Here is a 21,918-nt window from a genome sequence, read left to right as displayed (position 1 = left end):
CTAGGGGCCAGTGGAGGAGCAAATACAAATCGAAGCGCGATGATTTCCGAAAAACAAGAAGAAGAAGAATTTGAGGAAAACAATACATATAAAAAAAACACACACAGAGTAATCCTGGGGATTTTAAAATCTGAATCAATTAATTCTTAGTTTTAGCTTTTACCTTTCTGAAGTCACAGGTAAAACATTTGTTTGTCATTAGCATATTCACTCCACACGCTGCTGTAGAAACAGTCATTCCACTAAGGTAGGGGTGGAGCCCATAAATTATGAACTTTTAACTGGATTTTCTTCAGTTTTACAGCTTTTGCTAAATTCATACTACATCAAAGTAATTAAGTAATAGAGGAACAATTAAATCACTGAAAAGTTCCTGTAGAAATTTGTTTGGTCATTGAGCAACTAAATTAATTTTTTCAACTTATTTTCTTTATTTTTTCCAAAGAATCATGCTGACACATTTAATTATTTTTAAATTTGCTTTTAAGTATTTCTATTTTTAATTATTTCTTTATTGTGTAGACAAATCAATACATACTGTTGAAATCACTTTTTTTTTCTTATATTAGGATATTTCAGGTATTGAATGTTCAGTTAAACTTCTTTACATTGAAGTAGAGGGAGTTTTACTGGTCTGACCCACTTAACATCACATGGGCTGTGTGTGGCCCACACTGAGATGAGTTTGATGTCCCTGCAGGATACCGTATACTGTTTTTAATGAGAGTGTTTGGGGGGTTGATAAAGACTTGCGACCTCAAATTAGTAACCAGACAAGACCTAGTTATGACTTTCTGACTCACCAGATCGGACTTAAGGGGACTTTCCTTTGGCAGACTCAAATAATGAAGTCTGCATATGTGCAGATAGTCCTAGAGAGCAAAGATTGCTCTAAATGCTCAGCTTCAAATATTTTGTTTCCTGCTTTTGTCTCTGTATGACGTCAAAGAGAGTGAATGTACTCCGTATGGTCATCTCATGCACACTGCTCTGTCTGTGAGCACAGATGCCCCACCCACCTGCTGTTTGCGAGGGGCAACCAATCCAAAGAAAGTTAAGTCATGCTAAAGTACCCGAGTGGAATCCAGTAAAAACAGGTGAAGCTGGAGATGACCGTGATTTAAATGATCAATGTGAACAAACTGGGCATTTTAGGAGCCCTGCATCGACTTTCAAGTACTCCTAAAGTCCAACTTCTGGCTATGCGATCGTCTGTCAACAATAATCAGCATCAGTTTTCAACTCCACTGTCACCCCAAACTCATCTCAGAGATATAAGTGACATGGCAGTGAAAATAAATCCTGACAGGAAGCTGCTCAGCTAAAACCTCGGGCAGGATTTGACTTCTTAGCTGAGAATGCTGCCAGCCCTGATAAGAGGACAGACGCAGAAGCTCTCAGCAGTATGCTGACCACGTGCAGCAGTGGGTTCAAGTTGGTGATGGAAAGTCGCTCAAATAATGCACTTTTATTTCCACAAGAAAGGACCGAAAGCCTCAGTGGGTCTGCTAAGTGAGTCATACTGTAGATGGATGTGAGCCGCCTTCAGGTGTACAGTGAATCACGACTGTGTTCTTAAGTATTTCATGTCTTCTCGCATCACCCCAGTGCACTAGTCCATCTAACCTGTGCAACCACACAGATCCTGAGCATCCTTTCGCAAAAAGCTTGCCTACATACAGTAACATCATAAAACACACTCACAAATCCACAGTTATTAACATGTGTACAGTTATCTACCTGATTGATAAAACACTTTATTTTCTCTAGCTGTGCATGTTGGAGAATAAACAGGGCAGCTGCTGCCACACAGTGGCTCATTAACTGCAGCACATCTTGCCGTTTGTCAGCGACTCCCACTCAAGCACACACACACACACACACACACACACACACACACACACACACACACACACACACACAGAAACGCAGACGAGCCAGACTTCAATAAAGCAGCAGCACGTACATTACAAAATATATATATATTTTTATAGATCGTATGACAACAAAGCACTTTTTCATGGCACTTTGTGATCACCGTGACAACCTCTCAAGAGAGGACAAATGTGACACAGAGCAAGTCTGACGAGCAAACGTTCATAATGAGCAAAGAACAGCGTACAAAGAAAAGTGATGCACAAATACAGCTTCGCTACAGGCTACACACACCGACATCCACCACCGAAGGGGACACGACAATAGTTGTGTGAGGGGGAGTGCTGTTGCTGTGTGTGAGTGGTGCATGTGGAGGGAACAGTGGAAATAATCCCACTGTCTATAGTTACACATACAGTACTCGGGATGGCGTGTCACTGGCCCTGAATTGAATGTACAGACAGACACAGAGTGGGTAAACGCCCTCCAAACGTTGGCTTTATTCTATCTAACAGCAGTACAGATGTGAACAGATGGGATCATTTTAGCTACAATCTCATCGTGAGACTCAGACTCACTTAAAGATTTAAAAGACTGTAAGGCCAAAAAAGGATTCTGTTCACAGCCTGATATAACTGGGATTAAACAAGCTCAGAGTTGTGCAGCAATGAAATGCTATATCCACGCTGGCAATCGCCGGCACCAGCGGTTGTTTAACCTGTTCATTCGTCCCATCCCTGCAGATGGATATAGCGTTTCAGTCCGCAACTTCTGACTGGTAGCTTTGATACAACTGTCACCACAAAAAAACCCACAAATATCTCTACACGTGACATAAAAGGTAGAAATTCACATTTCAAATAGGGGATGGCAACCAATCCAGATTCACTTTCATTCAGCCGAAAGCTCGGTGGAGCGAAGACGAGGACGTCTGCTTCTCAGGTTTTGGTGCAGGGATTGGCTTTCATAAGAGAGACCAGCCTTTTTTTTTTCTTTTCTTTTTTTTAAACTTTCCCTCCCTCCACATTTCTTTATCTGTATGTGTCTCTCGCTGCCAGATTATCAGCATCAGCTACGGGCCACAACAGCCAGTCTTGTGCTTCTGAGACTCGATGTAGTCGTGTATCTGGAACTTGGGCTCATTTGGCTGCTGCGTCGCTCTGTGCTTCAGCTCCCTGATAGAGAAAGAGAGAGATGCAGGAAGTTAGATGCAGAGGTGGCGGATGTGTGGGATGGAGCACAGACAGGCTGAGCAAATAAAGAATATGAGAAACGAAGAGAAACGTATCAGGATCTCCGTGTTCTGAGATTTTATCAGAATGCCTCAGGCGTGCTATCATTTAATCTGACATCCACTTAAGACTGCCATCACATCAGCATTACAAATCACCGGCATTAGTTTCATTTGCAGGTCTGGAAGCACACGTTATAAGCCGTCATTGCAGACTTCATGTGAACCTTTTGTAGATTTGCTTCCAGTCAGTAACTCATTAAAATACAGCAATCACACACTTATTATTTAGAGTCCAGAGGAAGCCTGACATGCAAAAAGTCTCATACTAATAATAATTATAGACAACAGGAGCAAACAACAAACTAAACAAAAACCAGTGGTTTGCAGTAGTTGAAGAGGAAGGCTTGATTGCATCAATTTAAAGTCTGAGACAGAGAAGAAAAAAACAACAACCACATAACCGAGAGGAGAACATCAGAGTAAACAACAGAGGTCAGGCGTATGCATGGAGCGGATAACAACCCTCATGTGAAATCTCACCGTTCATTATTCCACAAGCATGACCCGAGCTGAAGAGAATTCATTAGTTTGTTACCTTTGTGGACCGAGCACAAAAACATGCAGAATTTAGTGCAATTTATATTCAGTTCGTACTGCAAAGGGTTCTGTCTTTAAAAGGAGAATAGCTTTTGAAGTCTAACATACGAGATGTCATCAGCGATGATTTACCCTGCGACTTCATTTTTTATTCAGAAAAGAGAAGTAAGCCAAATGTTGATTGTGTTTGCAAGGCCAGCATTGGTCGTCCAGCTTTCATGGCCACTAATGATCCTCAACATCAAATCTGGGCCTGTTTTCTTTGTTTTCTTCTCTTTTCTTAGTTTTTGCAAGTTTGAGGTCGGTGGTGAAATTGACAAATAGGCTACTTCCAGGCAAGTGGTGGAAGTGGTGCAGAGGCACACAAGAAGGGGTATAGTTGCAAAATTTAAAGGTATGGTGTGTAAAATCTCACCACTAGATTTCAGTAAGTTCCAGATTGCAGTCAATTGAAGTCTGTTTTCTTACCCCTTCCAATTAAGTGCATATTCCTAGCTACGGTGGCCCCTGTGGGACAAACACCTCTGGCTGGTGTTTATCTGTAGTGAGTGTGTTTACCTCAGGTGTCAATATGCTGGGTGTCCACGTGCATTTACTCTGGTAGCTGTAAAACTTTGTGAAAGGGGTCTGATGCAAGCGAGTGAGTCACTAAAGCTCACTGCTGTCTGATGACAGCAAAACTGAGGTGAGTTTTTGAGGATATCCTGAACTTTTCTGTCTGTAGGCGTTTCTGTTAGCTGCTGTTAGCGAAACAGTCTTCGAAGTGGATCTAACAGTGTCGGCTTTGGACACCCTGACAGACGTTACACATTAATCAGTGTATATTTATGAATACAACATTCTCTTTGTTCCATTAAATAAGCTAAAAACTGACTCATTTTTTTATTTAGGTAATCAAAAGTGTTATCTACAGACTCCCCACATGGCAAAATGAATGAAACAGCTATGAGACCCAGAAATAAAATGTATGACTGATAAACTATAGCTACAAAAGTAAAAACTTTACAATAACTAGATCTACCTTTTTTGCTGATATGTATATTCTGTGCAGTGTCTTTTTAGTTTACTTTTTAGACTGAGTACAAGGTCGTTTTTTAAATAAACCTTTAGTCCATTCTGAGATCAGAATACAACACTAAATACACTAGAAGGCTAAAAGTGTATTGATGCTCAGATATCCTACCCATATGTGGCCATTAAAGATGTTATTCTAAAACTATGGACATTAATAAGCTATTACATGAGCATAGACTCTTCTGGGAATCGATCCCATTAGAGTTTATAAACTGGCTCAAAGGATTCAAATTCAGCCACAAATACCACTGTAGTCTATGATCCAGTTTATCCCAAAGCTACTGGATGAGGTTATGGTTAAACTCACCCCACAACGGCAGCATATTGTTTAAAAAATTAAATGTTGTGGGATTTCTTTTTCCCATATTGCAAACACCCTGTTCCAAAAAAGACAAAGAGCAGCAGACCAAAAGTATTCAAAACATGCATCTCATGCTCATAACTGCAACAGAACTCTGACTTGGTATGTCCAAAACTCCCCATCACCCATTTAATTTATTTGTTGGCTTTGCATTATTTTCTTCTTGGGTTAGGGTTAGTGATCAGTGATTATTTTAGTCAGATTATATTTTTCTTTTAACTGGAAATTAGGTGGAGTTTAGGCTTTTTTACGCATAGTGGGGGAAAATAAAACACAATTATAATATTAACATTAGCATTCGATCATACATCTCTTAAACCTGCATTATTTGCTCCTTTTAAGACTTGAGGATAGCCCGAAAAATTTAAAAAAGAATAACATAATTACCCTACTATGCTACCATGGCAACAAAACTGCCTGTTATCACATTAGGCAGACATATTGGTGCTTTACCTGGTAAGATGATGCTATGTGCATGCTGACAGCCAACTAAATCTTCAAAGCCACATTCTATAAAACCAAAAATTATCAGCTGACCTACACCGAAGTGGGTTCTTCGCTTTGGTCAACTAATTTCCATTACATAATGTAATCTCATCCATTGTGTACACATAGGTATTGATTACAGGAGGTTTAAAACTTACTTTCCTATAGCTTGAAAAGCCAGGTCCACATTGACTCCGGTCTTGGCACTGGTCTCCATGAATGGTACTCCATATTCCTGAGATGGAAAAAACATTAGAAGAGTAAAGACTCTCCTCTGCTGTGGAGAACATAACCACTTGAAAATGTCACGCATTACCTTGGCCAGCTTCTCCCCGTCCTCCGTCTTCACGACCCTCTCTGCAGCCATGTCTGACTGTAAGACAGCAAACGGAAAAACAAGTCATCACAGCGTAGGTGACGGGTCACAGATTCACCATGCCATCCGCTACATCTCGTCAGCCGGCACGTCCTGTCTCTTATCTGGCAGCCGGGCCGCCAGCTGGTGAGCCAGATCTCCTTCAGACTGGTGAAATGTCAGAATCTCCACCTCCAGCAGAAGACCGATGCCACCAGTCCCGCTGCTTTCACAGCAAACAATCTGAGCTGCTGCTACGTGACAGCTAAGACCCTTGAGACGAGTGAGTTTTCTCTGAGCCACCAGAGGGAGCTTTTAGATATATTAGCAATGACTGCTGTTGCAGTGAGACAGGAAAATGTCTCTTTTCATCACCAGAAGCGCTTTGCAGGAAATATTCAATGCATCGGCCGCTTGAAGCAAAGCAACAGCAGTTTAGTGAGGCACTGTTTTTGGATGAATGTATCCTTAATAGTCATGATGATGGAATAACACCGGATGATGGATGAAAGCGACAAATTTGAAAACAGGCCGTCTCTGTGTGCACAGGTGTGCACATTAAAAGCACACAAATCAGAGGAGACACACAGCAACACGATCAGGACATCAATTTGTGCGCTTGTAAACGTTATGTTAAGAGATTAAGAGTTTGCATTCGTGCATGTGTGACAAAATGTGACAACGGCGTGTTAAAATTGTGCAAAGGACTTGTTATGCTCCTAATCTTTTATGTAACACTAAACGGAAGCTATGCTCACCTTGTTGCCGAGCAACATGATGACCACATCCTTCTGGGCATGCTCGTGTATTTCAGTCAGCCAAGCCTTCAAAAGTAGAAAAGATAGACAGTCAGAGGAGGAGGAGGATATTGGTCAATTAAAAAAAAAAAAAGAAGCAAACACCACCAGATGAAGCAAGCGCTCTGCTGTTCCTCCTGAGCAGTGCGTTATTACCACCCTCCAATCAATCATGGCGTCACTGAGTCACTCTTGTCCTTGAATGTTTTTATTGCTTTTCATTATTGAAACTGTGTAACCAAGCAAATGATAACATCTTGTCATTCTAAAGAGAGAAGACGCTACGGGCCCCCGCAGTACTTTGCATGTAAATAGAGTTTAACATTCAGCTTGAGGGGGCTTGGGAGCAGGAAGTGAAAATAAACACAGAGCAGAGAGGAGCAATGAGAGGCAGAGGCAGCGAAAGCACTAGGGGGAAAGTAATCTGAGAAAGTCTTACCCTGATGTTGTCAAATGATGGCTTGCTGGTGATATCATAAAGCAGGAGTAACGCTGTGAGAAAGGAAACATTTTAAAAAGGGCTACTCTTTCATAGATGAACACACACACTGCTTTGCTTCATTACCTACTCTAGACCTTCCCCCACACGGAGAGCATGAGGAAGTAAAATACATAAAAATGCAAAGGTTACCTTGGGCATCTCTGTAGTAGGCGTGCGTTACACTGCGGAATCTCTCTTGGCCGGCTGTATCCCAGATCTGGGTAACAAAGCACACAGATACATGGTATGCAAACACTGGTGTGCATCCTGATCCACCCTCACGAAATACAAGACAGCTTGTTGTCAGCAGCACGCACTGCGAGCGATAATACCTCTCCACAAAGCTCTAACGCAGTAAAGCGTGAAGATTTGATTCAAATCCAGAATCTGAGTAGTTGAAGTTAGAAGTTAAAGCTTGCTGATAAAGCTAAACTTTGTATTTTTGTAGCTTTTTGCTCACTGGTCACTTCATTAGGTACACCTTGCTATTACCGGATTGGACCCTCAGATCTGCCTCAATTCATGAAGGTGCTGCAAATATTCCTCAGAAGTTTGGATTCATGTTGACATGATAGCATCACACAGTTGCTGCAGATTTGTCGGCTGCATGTCATTGATGTGAGTCTCCCCTTCCACCACATCCCAAAGGTGCTCGGTTGGATTGAGATCTGGTGATTGTGGAGGCCGCTGCACTACAGTCCAGCCCATCTGGCACCAACAAACATACCACATTCAAAGTCACTTTTAAGCATCTATCTTCCACATTCTGATGCTCGATTTGAGCATGTCGCCCTAACCAACTCTACATGCCTAAATGTTGCTGCCATGTGATTGGATGATTACATATTTGCGTTACAAGAGCAGCTGAACAGGTGTACCTAATGAAGCGGCCCGGGAATATAATTATAATAAATGACCAGCTTGGCCATTTAGCTCATTGTCTTGCAAAATTACTGGCTCTAGTAGAGAAACTGCTAAATTAGTTGGCCTAGTGTAGCAGCTGTTTTCTTGAATACATCCTTAAATAAATCCTGCATTTTTACTATATTTGACTATATTCTAGGCATTTCTCAGCATTTAGTTCAATATCAAATGAAATTAATTTAGTTGTTTGTATATAGACATGTGGTGTTTCTGTTAATTCAGCATGTTGGCAGGTTGTAGGGCTGCTTCTGAACTTCCTGAGCTACTATGTAGGTTAAAATATAATATTAAGCTATATGCTTTTTTTAAAAACCCCAGTGTTTCCAAAACACAAATCAAAGAGCGAAGCAAGTCACAAATGATTTGTAATGTCAAATAAATGGTATGAGGAAATGTTGAATACATCCTATCCACCTGCTGCAATTCATCCAGCCCCTTTGAAGTCTCTGAACCTTTCTGAGACTTTAGATTTTCTGCTGTAACTCATTACGTCTATTTTGGGATTAATCACAGGATTTTTTTCCCCTAATGTATAATGCTTGCAAAAGAAGAGAGGCTAAGATAGCAGAGGCGTCTAAATCTGTTGCCTCCCACTCAGTGTTGAATGAACAGGTCATAATGATAGACTGCCATGTTTTGGGGGACTGTGTGCCAACAGCATGCTGCCGGAATAAAACCCCAAATCCCTTTTTTCTAACACAATATCTTTAACTGGATATCTTTAACAGTGGTTAAAATCACAGATTTCATTTAAATGGAGAAATCACTTTTTCTTTTCCAGGTAATTTTGGATTCTCTATCATCTCCCACCCTGGATGAACTGAGGTGAACCTAAAGCTGAGGCCATTAAAGCTGCTTGAGGGATGAAAGAGGAGCTGTCATGCGATGAGGTGAAATGCAGGCAGACATCGACAAGGTGCAACGCTCTCACCTGTAGCTTGACTTTCAGGTTGTCGACATCCACCACTTTATTCTAAGAAAACAAGGAGAGTCTGCGTGAGACAAGTCACCATATGTTTAGAGACTGGAGTGCTGCGGAAATGGCACAGAAATGAATGACGAACATCACAGCGGACCAAAAAAGCTCATGGACTCAGCGTGTGACAAAAAGACACAGGGCGACTAAAAGTGGATTTGAATGCTGGCAGGGAAAGTAATTTGCAACACCCACACAACAGCGAGGTCTTTGGGATAAGAGACTTAATTACACAACAGTGAGAAAGAGGACTGGCAGCAGAACAACGGACTCCCCCGTTAATTTCCTGCCGCCCTGTAGGGGTGCCCTCTGATTTCCTGTTTTTAAAAAAGAAAAGAAAAGATCTGTCTAAAATAGTTTAGGCGACCCGGCTAAAAAAAATAGTGCTGTGATTAAGATGCTGCAAATTTTGGTACTGATCCGATAACGAGTAAATACAGGGCCATTATTGCAGATACCAGTTCCAGTATCGATACTTTTAACCCATAAAGACAGGAGGTGAGAGCAGCGTGTCATGATTTATGACATCAGTCTGGGAACACATTTTAATGAACGCTAATGAGTTTTGTTTTCCACAATAATAGATTGATACAACAAAACACACATTTTACACTTTCATCTATGTGAAATCTGTGAATATAGTGCATGCTTGAAGTTGGAGGTTTATATATATATATATATATATATATAAATTAATTATTTAAATAAAATTCAGAGGTTTTAATACTGAACTGAGGCTAGAAACAAAATATGGATATATCGATCCTGTTGCACTAGTATCGATCCAATACCAGTACCAACATTCGTATCGATACTATCGATGTTTGGATGATCTGGCCACCTTCGCTAAAACAAACAACAACAAAAAAAGACTACAGATTTTTGAAATCTGTAGAAAATCTGTTGAAAACAGATTTTTGGGAAGGGTGCAAAAGAGGAGCAAACAACAAGAGTTCTGCAGTGCGTTGCATCATGGGGGTAAAGGGAGAGTTTGAGGGGGGTTTTCATGCCACCGTGACCTGCAGGACGAAACCAGGTCATATGCATATTTCAAGCATGTACTGCAAAAACCACCATGACACGAAGGAAGTATGACTCGCGAGTGCACTTCCTTAATCAGTCTGAAACTTCATATCAGTGACAGGTCATCTCAAACGCTCCCTGCCTTTCCTGCAAAAGCACGGAAGTACGCACAGAAACACAAATAACGAAACCTCTATGACGTGTGCAAGGCTGTCACTGGCAGCAACGAGCTGCCACCTGCTGAATCGTCTGCTTTTGGCGGAATGGACATGGTTCAACCCCTGCATTAGTTGCCATGGGTTTCCATTTTCTCCCCCCCACAAAATTATGACGTGAGAGGAGCCCGCATGCTGAGTAACTGCTACAAGGAAGCATGCCGAAAATAGACCGGCCATGTTACAAGCTACAACAACACACTGCCTGTCTGCCTGTGCATGCGTATGAGACAACCTTTTCACCTTTCTCCCAAATGTGACAGCAAAAGGTGACTCTCTGCCAGGCCCTCAGTCTGACACTACAAACGAATGCAAGTGTTGATCGGTGTTGATGCATTTTATGAATTGGCTGCAGCACTTGTTGCTGAGCGAGGGGAGGCAGAGTGAGAGATGCTGATGCGTCGTGTACCTGTCAGACATCCATTACGCTCCTTCGTGTCTGCACCTCTATCCAGAGAAGACAATACATCACTTTGGCTAATGCAGCACAATTTCCTCCTCGAACCACCCCCACCCACCTACCCATCCAACCCCCTACTTGACTTGCCATTAGTGAGAGTGCTTTGCTCTGATTGGAGGATAACTCGGATGCTGAGGGTGAGCCTGTCCACTCGGTCCGAGCAGCACATTTGCCCGTTTGCATCAAATCCAGCACTGTGTGGGCTGTGTGTGTGTGCGCGCACACGAGGTGTGTGTGAATAAGAGCTCGTCTGTCAGCATGGTGACTCCTCCAGGACTGAGCTGAGCTGCAGCCAATCTTTCCAGGAGACAGGGACGTGGGCAGGCATCTGCCAAGACATTTATGAAGCAGTCTGCAGCCTAACAGCACAAGTGGTCTGTGAACTCCACTGATATTTTTTTGTACATTTGGTGCCATCAACGCAGAATGACGAAGTGTTCCTCGCAGAAACTGCAGGGTGATAATTGGGTCGATGTCGCTCGTTAACAGACAGATTACTGTTGTTTTTGTTGCTTTGCGGATAGTATTAGGTTGTTTTTGCACACGTAAGTTATTGCTTCATATGATTAACAAGAATACTGACACACACACACACACACCCACACACACACGGAAAGGCTCATAGAGAAATTGAGCATCATTATGGTTTATTGGGTGACTTCTACAGAATCTCTCTCACCCTAAAGTCTATTCCAACGGTGGCTATAAAGTTGCCTCCCAGAAATGCCCCATCTTTGAAGCGCACCAAGAGGCATGTCTTCCCCACGGCCGAATCTCCCAGCAACATCACCTAGAGCAAACCCACCACCAAAGAAGAAGAAGAGGGGACAACAGGTTACAGCTGATCAAAACAAACAAACAAACAAAACAAAAACCCATTGACACAAAAATAAACCGACAGATGTGCGTTGCATTAAACACACTGCATGAACATTTCACAGCTGGAATCATACAGTTTGACACCCACGACCACGCTGTGCAGTATATCATGTATCAAGCCACAGTACACTATAGTGTTGACTTAGCCGCCACCAGGATGTGACACTTTGCAAGTACTGGGGGGGTTAAGATGTGATCAGCCAACTCTGTAATTTTACTCTCGTCATTTTTTTTTCATTTTCTTTCCAGCAGGCACCCCTTTCCAATCAATATAATTACAACAACGGGGGTGCGTAATTGTACAATCAATCCAGCAGCATGAAGGTGAAAATATTACGCATTGCTTACACCGAGTCATGGCTGCTTCAATAAAAGAAAAAGCACGCCATGCAAATGCGCACGGGCTAACAGAGTTGCACTTGAATGCAAGTTTTGCTGCCGTCTCTGTGAGTTGATGGAACAGTGTGAAAAACCTGGGCGGCTCTCATTCAGCAGAAGCTGTGAGGAGCAACAAGTACACCCTCTGCAAACATCTGGGCGGACGAGGATTTAGAGCCTCCTCAAAGAAAGGCTTATTCAGCACCAAACCGGGTGGATGACTTGTCTGCTATGCTGTCATTATGCAAACTGTAAAAAAAATAATGGCCTGCTAAAAGGCAGAGCCTTCAGATTGCATTTCTTTTCTCTCTCTCGCTTGTGATCACCAGTGAGCGCTGCACATGTGAAAAGTCAATAGTCGTGTCGCTGCTGCTGAAGGTACACCCAGCTGTCACAGTGCAATAAATGTACACACCTGTTCCAACTGTAGCACCACAAAAAAAGGCAAAACAAGCCCCCCCGAACACAGACACAACAAGACGGAAATACACACCTTGAAGGCAATATCGTAATACTCGTTAATAGACGCGCATCTCTCCAAGACATATTTTGATGTGCCGTTTTTTGCCTGCTTCTCCGTCAACGATGCCTTTCTCGTGGACATCGCAGTGCCAAGGGAAAGAGCGCAGGCTAAAGAGCCTTCCCCCCTTCCAAAATTAAAAATTAAAAACCCCAAACAGTTCCGATCTCCGAAGGTGTCCAAGAAAACAAAACAAAAACAAAAAACAGGAAGAAAGACGCGCAAAGAGCCTCCAGCGAGATCTCCGCCAACTCAGTCCCAGTGTCCGCCAACCTCCACCTCTGCTCGCATACTGCGTGTGGCCACGAAAGGATCACCTTCCCAAGTGAAGAAAGGAGGAGAAAAAAATCACACCTCAACTCGCGCACTGTGAGAAGACGCGGAAGAAGACGGTCAAAACTTAAACATCAGCTGCAGCGGCGCCATCCAGCAGTCAAGGAGAAGGCAGTGATGACAAGCAGGCGGAAACATTAGTGTGATTGTTCAGAGCAGAGCGGTGCATCGTGGCGTGGGCAGATCATTAACTGAGCAGCTATGCGAGGACGTCGACGGCGGCTCCGCGGACGATGGTGTGTCTTTCACGCTGACATTGGAGCCGCGGGGGTCAGACGCGCTGACGGCTGACTCATCTGCCACAGGTGGTGGTGCTCGATCGAGAGGATCACCCCCCCCCCCCCCCCCCCCCCCGCCACACCCCACTCCATCCACACGCACACGCACAGGTGAGAGGTGGACGGACTACTAGTTTAAAGATCCACAAATCATACTTGGCTGTTCATTTACACCACCATCAACATCCCTGCGCACACACCAAAACCTAATATGTGCCCAATTTTTACAAACATTCTTTTTTTGTTATCCTGGGACATTCTATCGAGTCTTGTTAAACTGGTTTGAGTCTTTTGTTATTCTTGCGCCTTCTTGATCGACCAGTTGTCCTCCCAGTTTCCAGCTACAGCAGCAGACAGTGTTTGTCTCCACCTGCCGTTCGGAGAGGAGACTCTCCGCGCTCAGACGGGACTAAAGGCGGCACGGTCACAGATCATTTATGTTACGTAACTGACATGCGATCTGCCGCTCACACATATGAGCTCATGAGTCCCCGTCAGCGGCAGCAGCGTCTCCCCCTCTTGCATTAACATAATGAGAAAACATGGAGCTGGGCATGTCGTGGTTTTGTGGTTGGCATCCTAGCCGTCTGTGTCCGCATTTGTTTCCTGTTTTACTTCCGAGTTTCTTTTTAAAATGGAGATTTAATTCATTTTTTGGGGGGGAAAGCGACCCCAATCTTCGTGGCTGCGTGTGATCCTTTGTTAAATCATGAGTTAACTGTGGTTAACCACATTGTTTTTTCTTGGAGAGCTGAAAGCCACACCCAGGCCTGATTACTGCCAGACATGTTGGATAAAGAAATCAATGAAACAGAAGCTGTCTGACAAACTGAAGCAGGCTAAAAGATTTCAAAACGCAATATGTCTGTCTGGTTTGTCAGTCATCCAGGTCACAGGACTCTAAGGAGCTTGGAAAGAAAAGCAAAAAGTCCAGTCACTTTCCTTTCCAGGCTCCTTAGATGATGCAACAGATTTCTAAAAGGAACAGCTGAAAAACAAAGTCACTGACATGTATCAGTCTGTAAAGGGTTACAAAGATATTTCTAAGGCTTTGGGACTCCAGTGAACCACAAAGGGGGAAAACTTATACTGAATCTTCCCATAAATTTCTTGCCAACAAAAACGGACTGCAGGAGCGCATCAGCGATTCATTCAGGTCACAAAGAACCCAGAACAACATCTAAAGAACTGCAGGCCTCATTTGCCTCAGTTAAATTCAGAGTTCATGATTCAACAATACAAAAGCGACTGGGATCTATGGAGAAAACCACTGCTGACCAAAAAAACACAAAGTTAAACAACTTGTTGCAAATGTTGGAACAATGAATTCTGCTCTCTACTAGAAAATCCTGAAGGATATTTTCTGACCATGAGTTTGTCCCCTGAAGCTGAAAGGCCCTTGAGTTCTGGAGCAAGACAATGATGTCTTAAATGTCTTAAAATGTCTTAAAAACATCAAAATTAAGCTTTTGGATTGGCCTAGTCAAAGTCATGACCTTAAATAGGCTGTTCGTGCTTGAAAACCCTCCAGTGTGGCTGAATTAAAACAAATCTGGGCCAAAATTCCTTCTATTGTGTGAAAGATTCACTGTCAGTTATCACAAACACTTGATTGCAGTTCTTGCTACTAAGAGTGGCACAGCCAGTTATTAGGTTTAGAGGGCAATTACTTTTTCACACAAGGCCAGGTAAGTTTGGATAACTTTTTTACCCCTCCACCAATTAAATCACCATTAAAAAAAAACTTGTTTGATGATCTGAAACATTTAAGTTTGGCAAATGTACAAAAAAAGCTAAGAAATCAGGTAGGTGGCAAATACTTTCACAGCTCTGTGCAAGTCTTCTTTTTTTTTTTTTTACCTCGTGCCACTTTTGTCGTGTTGCTTTATTTGCTCAGTTATAGTAATTTAAATCAAACCTGCACAGTTCTCATCAAAGAACTCGCGTCTCTCACTCTCAACAAATTACTCCACGTGGAAAAAACACTCACTAACTGACATGACGGAGCCGTGTCAGGGCAGCACGTTGGAGGTGCAGCTGAGGAAAATGAGTCAATTTAACATTTCAGATCGTATCAGATAAACTGTCAGTTACCAGTTCCTGCGTGCCCGTTTTTCCCCCCGGTTCACTGCTTTACGGCTTATGAAGAGAAGACATGTCTAAAATATCTGAACGCAGAGACTGAAAAAGCTTTAAATCTCAATTTGTTCCGGCCAGCTCAGCACAACTGCCTGAATTTCCACCTTGCTGATCATCTCAGCCAGGTCCTTTCAAAGTGTCGCCTGCAGACACCCAATGAAAGGCACTTTTTGCACACCCTGTCTCACCCCTGACTTTAATCCAGCACACTTACGCTTCCAGGAGATTTATTTATTTATCTATTTATTTTTGTAGTGCATCTTTCTGCAGGGCGTTTGAACCTTAGATCATACATTTCTGCAAACTTATGCAAATGTGCAATGCCAAAGCCAGTTTTCTACTTTCCCGCAGATTTTCCCCCTCCTTTGCGCTGCACTAATGGCAATGACACAAAGCCAAAGTTATCATCAGTGTGGCAACAAGGGGGAAAAAATCCACCAGACTAAGCCATGCATGCCTCCTGTTTGTCTCTTTTGGCCTTCACTTGTCACCCAGCCTGACCCTCAGCCACAAAAAAAAAAAAAAAAAAAAAAAATGTCACAAAGCATCAAATCAGTCTTGTTGGAAGCATCTTTGCAACAAACATCCAGCAGCAAATAGCCTGCACGCCTCAGCATCCATCGCTTGTGCTCTCCTGATAGTAATTTCAATTGTAGCATTGGCATCATTGACTATAATCCTTAACCCCTGCAGTGTGGTAAGGCCTTTGATATGGTAGACCATAACATTTTATTACTAAGACTTGAGCACACTGTGGGTATTAGAGGCACTGCCCTCGACTGGTTTAAATCATACCTCGCTGATAGATCCTTATCAGTTCACTTAGGCACCTTCTCCTCTTCCTCCGCTCCGGTCTGTTGTGGTGTGCCTCAAGGATCAGTTTTAGGCCCTATTCTCTTCTCATTGTATTTGCTCCCTCTAGGCACAATCTTTGAAAAATACAATATCGCCTTCCACTGTTATGCCGATGACATACAGATCTATTTTGAACTTACTGACGACCTTGCTGTGTCCCTGCACTACTTTCAAGAATGCATGCGGGAGGTCAAAGAATGGTTCCTGAGTAATTCCCTCGTTTTAAATGATAAGAAGACTGAGATTGTGGTGTTCAACAGTAAAATCCCTCGTGCCCAACTCTGTGCTGCCCTGGGTTCCTTTGCTAGTTTTTCTTGTGACTATGTCAGTAACTTGGGTGTACTGCTGGATAGCTCGCTCAAACTCGATAAGCAAGTGTCTGCTGTAGTGAGATCTAGCTTCCACCAACTGCGCCTTATCTCTAAGGCTAGGCATTATGTTCCGCATGAGGACCTGGAGAAGCTTATTCACGCTTTTGTGACCTCCAGGTTGGATTATTGTAACTCCTTGTACTATGGTCTTCCCTCTTCTCTTCTTCTTAGACTGCAAACAGTCCAAAATGCAGCAGCCCGCCTTTTGACTGGTACCAGGAAATTTTGCCATATTACCCCTGTCCTAGCTAGCCTGCATTGGCTGCCCATAAAGTACCGTATTCAATTTAAAATATTACTCCTTACTTTCAAAACTATTAATAAATTAGCGCCAAGTTATCTTAGTGAACTTCTCAAACCACATACTCCTGCTAGAACACTCAGATCTGCCACTCAACTACTTCTGACCCAACCCAGATCTCGACTGAAGTCCCGGGGTGACCGTGCGTTTGCTCTGGCTGCCCCGGTACTGTGGAATACCCTTCCTCTCGACCTCCGCGCATCTGACTCCATTGCACTGTTCAAATCACGATTAAAAACCCACTTATTCAATCTTGCCTTTCCCTCTAGTTAATATTTCTTTTATGATTTTATATCATGCACTTCTATGCTCATTTAAATTCTTGTTTGCTCTGTACCTGTTGCTTTCCTATGTATTAGTGACAGTTATCTGTTTGCATATTTAGTACTTGCTTTGGTCCTATTTCTATTATCCTCCTCCTATACTCTATTTTACTTGTTAAGCACCTTGGCATACCCTTGGTTTTTAAGTGTGCTTTATAAATAAAGTTTATTATCATTATTATTATTATTATTATAATGAATGCAGTGATAAAATGCAACATTGGTGCACTGGAGAAGCGCCGCTGATTCACGCTGACATTGGAGCCGCGGGGTCAGACGCGCTGACGGCTGACTCATCTGCCACAGGTGGTGGTGCTCGATCGAGAGGATCACCCCCCCCCCCCCCCCCCCCCCACTCCATCCACACGCACACGCACAGGTGAGAGGTGGACGGACTACTAGTTTAAAGATCCACAAATCATACTTGGCTGTTCATTTACACCACCATCAACATCCCTGCGCACACACCAAAACCTAATATGTGCCCAATTTTTACAAACATTCTTTTTTTGTTATCCTGGGACATTCTATCGAGTCTTGTTAAACTGGTTTGAGTCTTTTGTTATTCTTGCGCCTTCTTGATCGACCAGTTGTCCTCCCAGTTTCCAGCTACAGCAGCAGACAGTGTTTGTCTCCACCTGCCGTTCGGAGAGGAGACTCTCCGCGCTCAGACGGGACTAAAGGCGGCACGGTCACAGATCATTTATGTTACGTAACTGACATGCGATCTGCCGCTCACACATATGAGCTCATGAGTCCCCGTCAGCGGCAGCAGCGTCTCCCCCTCTTGCATTAACATAATGAGAAAACATGGAGCTGGGCATGTCGTGGTTTTGTGGTTGGCATCCTAGCCGTCTGTGTCCGCATTTGTTTCCTGTTTTACTTCCGAGTTTCTTTTTAAAATGGAGATTTAATTCATTTTTTGGGGGGGAAAGCGACCCCAATCTTCGTGGCTGCGTGTGATCCTTTGTTAAATCATGAGTTAACTGTGGTTAACCACATTGTTTTTTCTTGGAGAGCTGAAAGCCACACCCAGGCCTGATTACTGCCAGACATGTTGGATAAAGAAATCAATGAAACAGAAGCTGTCTGACAAACTGAAGCAGGCTAAAAGATTTCAAAACGCAATATGTCTGTCTGGTTTGTCAGTCATCCAGGTCACAGGACTCTAAGGAGCTTGGAAAGAAAAGCAAAAAGTCCAGTCACTTTCCTTTCCAGGCTCCTTAGATGATGCAACAGATTTCTAAAAGGAACAGCTGAAAAACAAAGTCACTGACATGTATCAGTCTGTAAAGGGTTACAAAGATATTTCTAAGGCTTTGGGACTCCAGTGAACCACAAAGGGGGAAAACTTATACTGAATCTTCCCATAAATTTCTTGCCAACAAAAACGGACTGCAGGAGCGCATCAGCGATTCATTCAGGTCACAAAGAACCCAGAACAACATCTAAAGAACTGCAGGCCTCATTTGCCTCAGTTAAATTCAGAGTTCATGATTCAACAATACAAAAGCGACTGGGATCTATGGAGAAAACCACTGCTGACCAAAAAAACACAAAGTTAAACAACTTGTTGCAAATGTTGGAACAATGAATTCTGCTCTCTACTAGAAAATCCTGAAGGATATTTTCTGACCATGAGTTTGTCCCCTGAAGCTGAAAGGCCCTTGAGTTCTGGAGCAAGACAATGATGTCTTAAATGTCTTAAAATGTCTTAAAAACATCAAAATTAAGCTTTTGGATTGGCCTAGTCAAAGTCATGACCTTAAATAGGCTGTTCGTGCTTGAAAACCCTCCAGTGTGGCTGAATTAAAACAAATCTGGGCCAAAATTCCTTCTATTGTGTGAAAGATTCACTGTCAGTTATCACAAACACTTGATTGCAGTTCTTGCTACTAAGAGTGGCACAGCCAGTTATTAGGTTTAGAGGGCAATTACTTTTTCACACAAGGCCAGGTAAGTTTGGATAACTTTTTTACCCCTCCACCAATTAAATCACCATTAAAAAAAAACTTGTTTGATGATCTGAAACATTTAAGTTTGGCAAATGTACAAAAAAAGCTAAGAAATCAGGTAGGTGGCAAATACTTTCACAGCTCTGTGCAAGTCTTCTTTTTTTTTTTTTTACCTCGTGCCACTTTTGTCGTGTTGCTTTATTTGCTCAGTTATAGTAATTTAAATCAAACCTGCACAGTTCTCATCAAAGAACTCGCGTCTCTCACTCTCAACAAATTACTCCACGTGGAAAAAACACTCACTAACTGACATGACGGAGCCGTGTCAGAGCAGCACGTTGGAGGTGCAGCTGAGGAAAATGAGTCAATTTAACATTTCAGATCGTATCAGATAAACTGTCAGTTACCAGTTCCTGCGTGCCCGTTTTTCCCCCCGGTTCACTGCTTTACGGCTTATGAAGAGAAGACATGTCTAAAATATCTGAACGCAGAGACTGAAAAAGCTTTAAATCTCAATTTGTTCCGGCCAGCTCAGCACAACTGCCTGAATTTCCACCTTGCTGATCATCTCAGCCAGGTCCTTTCAAAGTGTCGCCTGCAGACACCCAATGAAAGGCACTTTTTGCACACCCTGTCTCACCCCTGACTTTAATCCAGCACACTTACGCTTCCAGAAGATTTATTTATTTATCTATTTATTTTTGTAGTGCATCTTTCTGCAGGGCGTTTGAACCTTAGATCATACATTTCTGCAAACTTATGCAAATGTGCAATGCCAAAGCCAGTTTTCTACTTTCCCGCAGATTTTCCCCCTCCTTTGCGCTGCACTAATGGCAATGACACAAACCCAAAGTTATCATCAGTGTGGCAACAAGGGGGGAAAAAATCCACCAGACTAAGCCATGCATGCCTCCTGTTTGTCTCTTTTGGCCTTCACTTGTCACCCAGCCTGACCCTCAGCCACAAAAAAAAAAAAAAAAAAAAATGTCACAAAGCATCAAATCAGTCTTGTTGGAAGCATCTTTGCAACAAACATCCAGCAGCAAATAGCCTGCACGCCTCAGCATCCATCACTTGTGCTCTCCTGATAGTAATTTCAATTCAATTGTAGCATTGGCATCATTGACTATAATCCTTAACCCCTGCAGTGTGGTAAGGATTATAATGAATGCAGTGATAAAATGCAACATTGGTGCACTGGAGAAGCGCCGCTGATTCACGTCACACTTCACTGACACATACCGAAGGAGTCAAACACTCCCCAGCACCCAAACAGAGAAGATTTGCTTCGCAGCAAATGTCACGACTTTAGTGCAAACAGCCCATCACGGTGACATCTCCCTCAACACTCGGGTGAAGTCAGCGGCTTAATGAGGTGGGAGGAGGAGGGAGAGAAAGCATACACATATATACACACACACAGACACACGGGCGAGCAAGGCAGAAGTATGAGTGAGCCAGAACAAAGAGTGGGTGGGGTGAGCGGTGGACATGAAAAGTGGACTCACCGTGAAGCCGATGCCCACGGTGGAGGTGAAGGACCCTGCGATGAACTTGCCCTGGTCAAACTGAACCAGCAGGGAGGTCTTGCCCACTCCGCTGTCCCCCACCAGGATGGTCTGCAGACAGATTTACAGAGAAACAGAGGCAACATCATGCAGGCTTCAGCGCTGCAGCTTCTACTTGTCGCCCGAGGCCCTGCGCTGTGTGGGCACAGGCGGTGTAGGACAATGCGTGTGTTCATAGGCTGCTCAGTGTGGAGCTCTGTGCTCCATGATGCTGTGTGACAGCCGGAGCTGGGAGTCAATAACAGCAAAAAGAGGGAAGCACAATGGGCACCGGTGAAGCGGGAATGTAATCGGGTTATGTGTGCGAGATCCGTGCTCACGTCTCAGACTGATGCCTCACATCTGCTCCTGTACCCTTATGGTGCCACTATCTCTCTGTTACTCCCATTTTTCTCTTAGACATCACAGATTCACTTCAGTTCTAACTGTTAACCTAAGTACAGCTCATCAAAGTAAAGAGCTTTGGATACAGAGGTGTTAACCAACAGGTAACACTTTATAATACAGCCCGTGACTAAAGGTGTAATTACCCTGTAATTACATGGTATTTTAGTGTATTTTATTTGAAACTACAATATAATTATATTTACCTACAAATACTTACAGGTAGCTACACTAGAATAAAGGGGTAAAAGGTCAGGTGTTTACATGAAATAAAGAAATGACTATGCTGTGAGTACATTTAAGTTGTGTATAACTCATTTTAAGTAGTGTGCAATGTGCCAAAATAATTTGATTAACTTTAAGTATTGCATACCTACGGAAATTTCACAGGAAACAAACTATTCTTTCAGTAAAGTGTTGAATAATATATTAATTTTGTGGAAAAATAAAGTGTATTTCCCCATCTTACATTGTAACTACACTGTACTTTTCAGGGTGCAGGTCATATTATGGAGTGGCTTAACTTTGGCTCTCTAATAGGTCACACACATTTATTTTCACTTTAAGCTGGTCAGGGAGAACAGTCTTCGTCACATTTGTAGTATACATAAAAGGACTGTTGAGTAATAAAACATCGATCACGTACATTAACCTAACGGATATTCAGGTGAGATGAATGCACTTCATAATACAGCCCGTGCCCTGAAAAGTACAGCATATTTAGGATGTAAGATGGGGAAATAATTTGGTTTTCTTGCAAAATTACCATGAAATTG

At 42.9% G+C, this 21,918-nt stretch overlaps 1 protein-coding gene across 1 annotated transcript; it reads right to left on the bottom strand.

Moving 5' to 3' along the window:
• Positions 1-1,963: 1,963 nt before the first annotated feature.
• LOC146711119 (ras-related protein Rab-37) lies at positions 1,964-13,294 on the bottom strand. The gene is made up of 9 exons (XM_085453829.1): positions 12,609-13,294; positions 11,538-11,648; positions 9,116-9,157; positions 7,411-7,477; positions 7,219-7,271; positions 6,741-6,806; positions 5,944-6,000; positions 5,786-5,862; positions 1,964-3,050 (listed from the first exon to the last, which is right to left on the bottom strand). Exons 1-9 carry the CDS (start codon positions 12,717-12,719, stop codon positions 2,948-2,950), a joined length of 687 nt encoding a protein of 228 aa, XP_085309955.1. The 5' UTR covers positions 12,720-13,294; the 3' UTR covers positions 1,964-2,947.
• Positions 13,295-21,918: the final 8,624 nt, after the last annotated feature.

This window comes from Copadichromis virginalis, linkage group LG4 (assembly GCF_057382275.1).
Source record: "Copadichromis virginalis isolate Kocher_CV1m ecotype Utaka linkage group LG4, C_Virginalis_male_GT1.1, whole genome shotgun sequence".
NCBI lineage: Eukaryota > Metazoa > Chordata > Actinopteri > Cichliformes > Cichlidae > Copadichromis > Copadichromis virginalis.
Note: the sequence above shows the minus strand (reverse complement) of the source record. Positions and strands in the feature narration are given on the sequence as shown.